Source organism: Crassostrea angulata, chromosome 2, assembly GCF_025612915.1.
Source record: "Crassostrea angulata isolate pt1a10 chromosome 2, ASM2561291v2, whole genome shotgun sequence".
Classification (NCBI taxonomy): Eukaryota; Metazoa; Mollusca; class Bivalvia; order Ostreida; family Ostreidae; genus Magallana; species Magallana angulata.
In genome coordinates this window covers 20782076-20793906 of record NC_069112.1, presented here as the reverse complement: position 1 = coordinate 20793906, position 11831 = coordinate 20782076, and the positions used below count along the sequence as shown (strand labels likewise).

Genomic DNA, 11831 nt, shown 5'->3' with positions numbered 1-11831 from the left:
GATATACACAAACGAACAAAACGTTGTTTAGACAAATAAAGCAGTAATATCCCGCCCGATATAACAAAGGCAGTTGAGAGTCTTTTCATCTATAACATGTTTCTAGTTGATGTAGAATTAGACCTAGAAATAATTAAAATTGAACAAAAAAATACATATCTTAAACCGATTATTTAATTAAAGCATGCATTATTTGCTCATTTTCTAACCGGATGAACTGAGAGAGAGAGAGAGAGAGAGAGAGAGAGAGAGAGAGAGAGAGAGAGAGAGAGAGAGAGAGAGATTTCATCTATTAATTCATAATTGAAAACAAAACACACTTTTATATAATTTAATGCACAGATTTAGATATAGAGACTGCGCTCACCCCTACACTTATTTTGAAAAAAAAAAAATTAATAAAGATTTTTATAATGGCAATCTGTTTCCATTGGGGCGTCGTGATGATATCGATCTTTGTAAAATGGATCGACAATTAATGCTGCCTGGAACACCCCCCCCCCCCCCTTCATCACTTGGACCACCCCCTCTCATCCCTATAAAAAGCTTTTGCATTTAATTTATGTTTTCAATATGAATCTGTTCAGCTTGATCAAACTTGACTTAAAGGGAACTTAAAGATGGTGTAAAGGCAACTTAAAGGGAGCGTAAATGCCACTTAAATAATGCTTAAAGGTAGCTAAAAGATGGCTTAAAGGTGACTTAAAGAAGTTTGGACATTAAGGACATATAAGCTCAGCTTAAAGGTGACTTAAAGGCGGCTTAAAGAGTGTATATCCCTTAAGCCACCTTTACGCCACATTTAGGTCAGCTTTAAGGACTTGCTTAAAGATTTTTTTCGCCATGTTATATGTACCAATTTGTTAAATAAATAACGATAGGTATCCCTTTCGCCTCTGTTGTTTTGTTACTCTCATATATAACGTATAAAGCTATCCCTATTGACAAAGCCTTTACGAGCACATCATACAACTTCAAATTTTCGTGTTCGGTTAGCAAAGAATTTAAATTTTAAGCTACTGATATATAAAGTACTTCTTACCAAAGTTCGTTTAACATATGCAAATGTGGATTTATCAAAATTAATGGAAACAATAATAGGTCAACTCTTAATTTTTTTTTTCTGAATGCTTATCCAATATCGATGTTTCAGATTGCTAATCAAATATTAATATACCATCTAAATGGTTTTATTAATTGTCCTTTAGTACAAACTGCATATTAAATTAAACGATACAAATAATCTTTTTGAAATGTTCAATCAAAATGGTTTAAGGTTCAAAGAACAACCTTATTTCTCACGAAACCTCCTCTTTCAGTACAATGCTGCTGTCCCCAGTCTTAAAATGTCCGTGGATTTTATACACTTTCCTTTTGTCTTGTAATGGTAGTCTTCAGCCTGGCTTTTCTAAACTTCAGCGTGGTCAAAGACTAGACAGGAAACTAATCCAATCCTTCGTAGAAGTCAGTTTCCTGGACTGTGTGAAAGAATGTCTCGTAACACCACGGTGTAAATCTGTCAACTATATCAAAGGGGCTAACTTCTGTGAAATCAATTACGAAAATAAGATGACAGCTGAAATAAATTACGTGGACATTGCTGGATGGGTTTACAGTGAAAAGGAGCACTGGCCTAAGGTAAATATATCAATAACGTTTTGTCGTTCTTCTGCAGTTTTGTCACCTTTTTTATGTTTCGTAAAAACTCAATTACGTCATTGTTTTTAAAATCCTAGTTGTATTATATAAATATATACTGTATGATTGTTTAATATGTTTTAAAGTACTCACCAAATTTTTATATGATAGTGTATGTATGAAATTGTTTTTTTTTACTTTTTTTTTTTACATCATTTACTTCAGTCACATTTCATTAATGGAGTTAAGAGAAAACTGAAATTTATTTATCTTAAATCGATAAACAAACAAGTTTTAAATCTTATATAAATATATCTCGGCGGCACGGGTGTTAGCGCGAGAGAGCCATTGATATGAAAGGAAGCCGGAGTACCCGTTGAAAACCCACGTCTCCATGTGGATCGGGTCGCAGCGATAAGAGCCGAGTGCATTTTCCACTAAATTAACAACCAGGATTGAAACGGCGTCTACAGGGCTCGAATTGTTTTCGAATGTAAAAGAAAACTCTAACAATCTTTTAGAGATGACAAGATGACTAAATTTGTTGTAAAAAAGAAAGCAAATGTCATTAGAGAAATGTAGATGGTTTTTATTAATGCATTGAATCGAAAGAATTGGGCTAATTATTATCTTCTTATATGGTCAAAAATAGGCTTACTGGTGTAAAATTTATTAGATTTAAAGAGAGAGTCTTAAAGGAACCTTATTAGGTTTTTTTTTCTTTTTTTTAAACAACAAAAATAAGAAAAAAAGTATCTTTTAAGTGTAAGAAAAAAACCTGAATATATTTTGTGCAATAAATGTTCATTTTATTTCATCCCGCTGTTGTATTAAAACACAGTAACAAGAAAAAAATGTAACAAAACAAGTCTCAAAGAAGTCAAAAGTAGCGCCACAATTTACGTAAATTTATGTATGTAGTAAAAAAACGATAAGAATAAAAAAAAACAAATGCAGAATATATACAATTTTGCAAAATTGCTATCAAATTTATTATAAAAAAAAATATACTGGTCATTCAAAATTTTGTAGAATGGGGTGTAGATGTTCGTCAAAGATACCAATAAATCAAAATACTTTACCTCGAAATAAGTTTGTCCCTTTTAGTGGTTAATTTTATCAATGAATAAGAACAATCATAATTATTTTGACAAAGAGCCCTTAGAGTAACATGACGAAAAATTGGAACATTTGACACGGCCTTATGTTGTAAATTCGTCGGCTGACGAAATTGAGGGTTGAATAATTATCAAGTAATATGAAGATTAAGACTAAAGGGACGTAGTATTGCACATGAAGGACCTGGCAGTAACTAAAACGTGAATGAGTCTTGTCGAAGAACACTCTAAAAGCTAAAAATCGCAGTTTCATACGGAACATGTTTTTAAAAAAACATTTATTTCAAAATAAATTTATAATTTTGCCATGGTTTGATAAGAACAATCAAACAATTATTTGAACGAATACAGTAAAACTTGTTTAATCCGGCGGAGAAGAATGGTGCTTAAGAATGTGGCCGGATGTTTCCAACATCTGGTTAGGAGGACATTGGTGCAAATTTATTTTAGTATTTGATGCAGTGGGTCTTAATCGTCTATTCTTGCAAAATTTTCAATTCTTTTGAAGTATATAAGACCTCGTCGATCGTGATGAAAGTGCCAGTTTTCATTTTCATATTTTATTTTGAAAACAATAATTGCATAACGGAAAACGTGCAATGGTAAAACTTTTTCAATAAAATAATATTAAAATTTGATAAAGTGTTTGATACACCAGATTAACCTGAGAAGTCCAACATGAGACAAATGCATGCTTCACCGGAAATTCTTAAAACAAACATTGACCATGCGACAAGTCAACAGGTGGCTGATTGCGTAATGGCGAGAACTGTTTTGATGCAGGGAACAATTTATAAATATTTATGTACACGAGAATTTAATAACGAATACGGCATTTTGACAGAATAAAATGTAACTTTGTCAGTGTAGCCACACAACGCGCAATGCAAACGTTATAGGCCATCCTACCCGCGGTATCCAGAATCACGGCCTGAAAAAAATGGGGTGAAATAAAATCTTAATTTTTTGTTGAATAAAATGCGTATTTATTCATAACAAGACTTAACTGTATAACTAAAATTAACAGTTAATTGTTTAAATTTATTGATAGCAACGACAGGAAAATTGATTGATAATTTAGTAGTAATTATCCCAATAATTATAAAAGTGATAGTGACCGGATTATGGAATATAACTCTTACTAATTATCAGCAGTCAGTTTTTTTTTCTTCGCGGCAAGTTTACAGTATAGACAAGATCCGGATTGCACAACATTTTAAAAATATAAATGATAGAAAAATGTCAAGGGACTGAATAATTTCGCCAGATTGGACAACATCCAGATTCAACAAGTTTTACTGTATACATACATATTGCACACTTTGATACAACACAAATCATGTGTTGAATAATTTTGAACGTTACATTTACAATTAGCTCTGTGTCATGTTCATGTATGTTTTATTTTGATAGGATCTGGCTGGAGCTTGTGCATACTCAAACTGTCAAATCAACCAGACATGTAAACACAAGAAGTATTCCAAGGGCACATCCTACGAATGTGTTTTGTCAGGTTAACCAATTAATCCGTTAGTCTATTATAGCATTGAATCATGATTTTTTGAAGTATACAGTCTCATAACTCCAGCGGTGTGTGCATACAAATTTTCAAAACGCGCGTTAACGCGTTATGAAAAATTCGTAAGCAAGCATCGCTGCATGTGACGTTGCACTTAACAGCGTTCAACGTTTGTAACGTCATAATAAAACTCGTCATTTTAACCTCTGAGTACCCTGTGTGCATTACAGTGTAATAACCGTGGTAGCTTTCAGCACACTTTACAAGCAAAAAATATGTGGAATGTAAATATTTGCAAATGAAACAAATTAAAATCTCCAAAAGTGACGTACTTGAGTAATTTTATGAAAGTAAAGCACATTGTCAATTTTTTATATGAATATCAAAGCGAACTTATTGGATCGATGTTTTTATCAACTTAAGGCAGTGTTGTCAAAAATTCATGTTTTGTTTTTCTATAGCATGCACAAAAACAGTTAGAAACTGTTCCTATAATATTAAATAGGCATTTAATGTTCCTATCCTTAATCTGTTAGTATTTGTTCAGTCATTTGCCTTTTGGTTTTAGAATTAGACTTTTTTTTACCCTAAGTATTAATCAAAATTGATTAATCTTAATAAAAACACTGATGTGAATACTTTTAAAATATGTATTTATTCGAAAGATTGTGGAATACCCAATCGAACAGGAATTGATCTTAATACACCACACCGTGAAGACGCCATTGGTATACGCAGAAGGATACACGCCTCATGTTCTGCGGGATACTTCCAGTTTGGTTCAGGACGATTGATATGTCAGTCAAACGGGGAGTGGAAATATGACATTGCTTGTGAAGAAGGTATGAATTAATGATACTTTAACTTTGAAGAACATACCAATATTTGCAAACAAGTTTGAAATGAAACTATGTAATTATTTTTTCAATGATATCACAGGTTGTGAATTATATGTTCATAGTAACAACAATGACCACAGAAGAAAACTGCTGTGAATTTTTAATTACACATATTTTGTGCAAATGATGAGGTTAAAAATATAAATAAATAAATAAATATTTTGTCACGTGAAATGGTCCCCACGGTCAATAAAACTGACAATGAAAATGCGATATCCCGTTTTGGAATAAACCAGGTAACACGCCAGAATCAATGTATGTGAAGAGGGTACGTATATGTAATAGCGGTTTTCTTATAAAACACGATAGTGTTCGACAATCTGTTCTTTTTACAAACAACATTTTGTAACATTGGCATGGGTGCGAATCCGCTCCGAGTTGCTACACTGCAACTTATTTCAAGGTATTCTAACAGTGACGAGGGCATGTATTGAGCGAGAACAATCAAATAATTTATGGTATCCGATGTACAATTGACCAAAAAATGATGCCTGGTAAGGTATATATTCAATGTACTCGTTTGATAGGTAAGGATATGTAGTTTCTAAAAATAGATGTTTTTCCCGCCAAATCACTATGGGGAAGTAACTCTAGCTCTGCAAATCACGCATGGTAAAATACTACTTTTCTTTGACGAAAACATGTGTAATCATTAATAATATTTATGAAGTAAAAATTGCCAACATATTTTAATAAAAATAAAGTTTTTAAATAAATTGATTACCTTTATCAATATCTTTTTTTATTTTTGCGATTTTTTTTTTACAATGATCATGACAACTCACGCGATTTTTACCCCCCCCCCCACGTCAGCCGCCGCATTCATAATCCAACGCATATTCCCGTTACCTGGTAATTTTCCTGTTTTCTATACCTTTACCATTTAGAACTTGTAATTTTAGAATTAAAAATCTAAACTGTTCAGGTTTTTTTCATTCAGCAAAATGTTTGCACAAAAAATATTGTTACTAATACAACGAAGTCGTGAATTGCGGGTCACATCAGGTGTGTAAAGCGTTAAGAACAAAGCGTGCAAGAACCGTGTGAAATGTTTTATTAGAACTCATTCCAAACCAATTCATTCCAAACTCGTAGAAAACAATATATATTGTATTATCTTTTACTCAAAATTGTATCCTTTTTAACAAAAAAATTAAGTCAGTTTCAAAATGGAGACTGTCGATAAAGTCTGACTACGATGTTTCCGTATCGGTACAATTGTGGAATGTACAATACATCAACATGCTTAACACAGTTATAACAAAATATGAATCAACCATAAATGACGCTGTGATGTTGTAATAAGCATGCATTTTTACACGATAAGATTGTGTACAAATACCACACATAACATGCATCGGACATCGGCTATCTGGCTGAACCTGTCAATTAAATTTCGAGTATTTGATTTCATTGGATGGTGACGCGCCTCTTTTATGTAAACAGCAAAATGAAACGAATTGACTTTAAAGCAGTCGGAATCAGTATCTAATAGTATTATTTGAATGATATAAAATCCAGCGATTTTGAAAAAGAGTAAAAAATGTACCGTTCATGCACATACATGTGATATAAAATGCGAGAGAAGAAAATTGTTTGGAATCCCGATGAAAAAATAAATCAATGAATATAAATTTCATTATTTGACTCTTGTTAACTTGATTTACGGAAAATAACAAGGAGATGTTTTAACACAATAATTACAATAAACGTGTACAAGCATTTTAACCACACAATCCGTATGCATAGTACTTATTAAAAATAGTTAGTAGCAAATACGCCTATATACAAATGTTAGGTCCGCAACACTCTGTATGTTTAATGAAATTAGGTATACAAAAAATTGAACAGATTGAATAGGGGCATACTATTAACAGACAATCAACAATTCAAGTCATGCACAGTCACAATTAATATCTACGAAATCAATGATTAAAACGACCTACTCAATTTTTTTCGACGAAATACGTGACTTGTGCACTGCAACTTTTACTCTATAAATTAAGATTTTTTTCTTCACGTTATTGCAAGAGCGCCGCGGGAAAAAAATAACGTCATACAACGGCAAATGACGTAAAGCTGCTACAACGTCACAATCAACGTTAGGGGGAAAAGTTAAAATAACTCGTTTTAAATTTAAGAAAAATAAATATTGCTTGACTTTATGCATCAATTGTTTATTATTTATCGTTTATTATGTCAGATCAAAAATAGTGCGACTTTTTGAAAATTTATTTCAAGCTCCGTAATCTACCGAGCTCATCCCGGAAAATCCCGAGCTCTCTGGCTCAATTGTACATCGGATACCTTAAACTAATGCAAAACAATTTAAACAACAGGAGGATAAAAAGTTATAAATAGGTATTGACGTGTCTGTTCTTTTTTTTTTAAAAACAAATTGTACGGTACGAAGGATTATCAATTGAGGTGACAAGTCCATCTATTCAGAACCTTTTAGAACACAATACATTTTTTGGTACATTTTTCCGTGCATTTTTACGTTTTATTCACTGATGAAGACGGATATTATACACTAATGTACTAAAACCAGATGTAATTTTCATTTGTTAGGTTGGGTTCAATATGAGAATCATATATATCGCATATTCACTGAGAAGAAGAATTGGGACGGTGCAAAGGTACACGAATTAAGTTGATCATATCAAATAGTATATCATATAGAAGCACATTGAATTTGTACTGCAAACTTCGTATTTTTAGGAACACTGTGAATCAAGAGATGCATATCTGGTAGAGATCGAATCGTCTGAGGAAAACACTTGGATCCATGAAAAACTTGTTTATCAACATTTTCTCTCTAGAATGGGTAAGCCTTCTTTTAAAAAGTCAAAGACAGGTTTTTTTTAGGGTCTTCCGTTGTTTTTCTTTGATTTCTTATTCTTATTATTTTATTTTTTATTTTTTTCTTATTCCATCTTGACTTTATATTTCAAAAAGGTTTCATCCAATTTCAATGAAATTTCAGAGCTTTTGTAAAGTTTTTGTGCCTCAACGATGTTAAAGTTTAAGCATTCAGGAACTTCCGTTCATATTTGACGGCCATTTTTAATTTTAAAAAAAAGTGATTTGTCCGGAAGAAATCTTCATAAACTTTAAAGATATCGCTTTACAATTTTTACCGATGATAGATGTATCAATTCTATGGTTTACTGGGAGGGGGGGGGGGGGGGTTAAAATTTCATTCATCAATTTTGCTCAAAATCGAAAGTAGGTTTAATTTGTGGAAATTTCCGGGTTTTTTTCAACAAAATAAGACAATACAACAGTATTAAAAAAATTTCCGTGGGTAAATTAAATCTGAAATCTGTTTTAAAATCGGACGATGCATTGCAGAGATATTGGGGATAAAAAATTGATTTTTCCAGAAATTTATATTACGCGTTCTAGGTTTAAACAATAGCATTTAGTTCAAAAAGAAATTAACTCGTAGCAAAAATAATTCGATTTTTGTTAAGTCTTACTTTGACACGTTCGAACATTTTTGTAAAGACGTTCTTGAAATCGTAAAGGTGTCTGTTAATTCGTACTCAGAATCATTCAGATTTTGTAAAGTCGTAACAAGAATTAATCGATTCTTTTTATTTTTTTGTTTAAGTTACCCTTGTTATTGGTTTAAGAACATTGCCTCTCACAGGAACATCTAGCTTTACTCTCGACATTAACGGAAGACCCACTTGTTGCTTTGCAACGAACTATGCTCTAGTTTTAATTCTAATTTTAAACGGGTTATTATTTTATGCATTCAAGATATATCCAAGGCACTAAAGTTGTATTTATACAAGAACGACATCACACTGGGTTATTCAAGGCAATATAATGTTAATGAACGTAAATGATTTAAAAAAATAATTACTAATGAGTGCATGGATATTTCAGAACATGTTTTAAACAATTTTTTAAATATATTCAAAAATAAATACATGTAGTGCATTCTAATATTGTAACCTGATTCTGTAACACGTATGTTAATATGTCTTGATTTTATATTAGTTTTATCAAACAATTTAAAATGATGTATTTAAATTGTAAGCTTTGAATACCATTTAAACGAAATGGATAGAGAAATGATAAAATCACACAAAAAAGATGTTCTTTTGTTGCAACCACTTTTAGATTGAAACCATTGGTGAAATGAATTATTTTAAAATGAAATTTTTCAATAGGAGTTGGGATGTATGTCATTGTGATGTCTATTATTCCGTCTGTGTGTAACACTTTCGTTTGTGGATGATAGGTGGCATGGGAAGTTCTTAGTATAAGAAGTATGTCTTATAACAAGATGACGTTCTCCTAAATTACGATGTATATTGCCAGGTTTCCGATACCTGTCATTCGGAAACGAAAGTGTTACACACAGACGGAATAATTGACGGACAGATAGTCATACAGACGGACAGACCTAGATATATATCGCCAACATTATGGAACAATATCGATTGTATGTCAACAATGGTTACAATCTGTTACTTATAATGAAGTTCATTCCTAAATACTATTTAAAAAATGATATTTCAATATTGATTATATTTCAAATTGTGGTTGCTAATTGATTCTTATAATGACATACATCCAAACCACTATTCAAATAATTTATTTCAGTAATGGTTTTATTTCAATAGTGGTTGCAACAAATAACATCAAATTTAAAGTTTTGAGCGATATCAGCAAACTCAAATAATCAGTGCTTGGAGACTGATAAAACAAAAAAAATGTTGATTAACAACAAACTCTGAGTAACAAGACGTGTTTACCTGTTTTATAGATCATTGTTCATACAATATATATGACTGTACAGTGTGGATTGGTGGCAGTGACAAGAACACGGAGTCGCAATTTATCTGGAGTAAAAGTGGAAATTTAATCACTTTCTTAAACTGGTCAATTGGGTCTCCAAACAACTTGAAGGGCAATCAAGACTGCATCGAGATGTTTGCTTCAAATGGGAGGTGGAATGATAGGGAATGTGATCACAACACTCCTTTTATATGTGAAAAAAGCCTAAACTGATGTAGATATGTAGATGACATACAGGAATATTGTAAATGTGGTTCTGTCTTTAAGCATTCATCACTTTAGCGAGGAACTGTTGGCTACAAAGTTAATAGAATTGTGAGATATACATTTGCTGAGTTGTAAGAACAATAATCATCCCGATATTCAATATGCGATTGATTTTGATCGAAACTAAGCGTAGATGATTTCCCTCTAACTTTTTCGTACAAACATTACTTTTTTTTTTAAATAGAAATCATCATTGTTGTAAGTTTGTCGCATTGTTTCACTCAAGTTTTGAACATCAAATAACTGGGTTTTTTGTAACCTGAAAGTGATTGATATTATTTGTATATAAAATGAAAATGAAAATATGCAACACACAATTCATTTCTGTCGTTTCAGGGGAAACAAAACTAGTGTATGTTTAAGTGTCAACTATATTATTTTTAATCTAAAGAAAACCTTGCTTTTTTGTTGAATTCTCAGATTCAAATGTCCATTAAACATCTGCTTTTGTTTATATATAATGTGTTGGTTATCGTATTGTATGTTTTCTCATTTGTATTGAATTATTGAATTTCGAAGACAAAGAACAGAAATAATGAAATATTCAAAGCACCATTAAATTGTCTCTCATGTGACATATGTATTTTACAAAGGAAAAAAACCTCACGAGACCATTGCTTCAAAATAGTAAAACTTATTTAAAATGCCGGAAATACTCTCGCAAAAAATCAATGAAATGGCTTTTTAAATCGATTCAGAAGAGTTCTTGTGAAAATAAGCTCTATCTTTTACTGTAAATGATATATATGAATTGATGAAGCCAATCCAAGTGCAAAGGTTTGCATTATAGATGGGACTTGCAGTGATAGATTTGCCTTGTAAAAGAGAACTATATTGATAAAATAGGGTTATTGATCTTTTTAAGGAAAAAAAGCCAAACTTAGACTCCTTTTTTTAATAGATTATCGTTAAAATTGATATTGTCTTACTTTGTAACAATAAGTTTATGATTAAATGAAATCATATATTTCATCAAGTATGTTCACATTATTAAATATTTCGGAATGTTTTTTTTTTCTTTTTCATTACTTTCAATTGCAAAATGTTCAGTATTACTAACAAAAGATACGAATTACAGTTGGCCACCTTAATAAATGACTTACACTAAGTGGTTTATCAAGATGTTTTTTTTTATTAATGATTCAGTTAAAGCAATTTTTTTTTATACCTTATACGTTATAATATATAACCCCCCCCCCTCTTAAATATCTACAGACATATAGTCGTCCTTAAAATTGACTAAAAACTTTGAGATGGACGAAAGTCATGGCGCAACGAAAAGTATAAACGTTAACAGTATAGATTTAACTCGCGAAAAGCCGATAAAAACTGTTGAGATGCTCAATGGTGAAAAAATCAGTAAAAAAATATTTGAACAGTTATGTTTAACTCTAATCTTTTTTGTGGGGGTTATGGTAACTGTATTTTGAACAAGAAACACAACAAAAGAGAGTAGAATATCTGGAAATATTTTGTCATAAGAATAAACAACGCCATCTGATATTTTAGGATTTTCCTCTTGTAAACGAAGAGACATGCGGTAAAAAATAAGAAAACTTCGAGAAACAAACTTAT

At 31.6% G+C, this 11831-nt stretch overlaps 1 protein-coding gene across 1 annotated transcript; it reads left to right on the top strand.

Annotated features, from left to right (window-relative positions):
- Positions 1 to 1323: 1323 nt before the first annotated feature.
- Positions 1324 to 10804, top strand: LOC128174006 (versican core protein-like). The gene is made up of 6 exons (XM_052839654.1): positions 1324 to 1638; positions 4170 to 4269; positions 4941 to 5117; positions 7746 to 7813; positions 7896 to 8001; positions 9958 to 10804. Exons 1-6 carry the CDS (start codon positions 1324 to 1326, stop codon positions 10200 to 10202), a joined length of 1011 nt encoding a protein of 336 aa, XP_052695614.1. The 3' UTR covers positions 10203 to 10804.
- Positions 10805 to 11831: the final 1027 nt, after the last annotated feature.

Excerpts from the sequence above, each read along its gene's own strand:
- LOC128174006 (XM_052839654.1), top strand. The coding sequence starts at position 1,324 with ATGCTGCTGTCCCCAGTCTTAAAATGTCCGTGGATTTTATACACTTTC. Across the intron at positions 4,270-4,940 it reads CTACGAATGTGTTTTGTCAG|ATTGTGGAATACCCAATCGA; the intron begins GTTAACCAATTA and ends TTTATTCGAAAG. Across the intron at positions 8,002-9,957 it reads ACATTTTCTCTCTAGAATGG|ATCATTGTTCATACAATATA; the intron begins GTAAGCCTTCTT and ends CCTGTTTTATAG.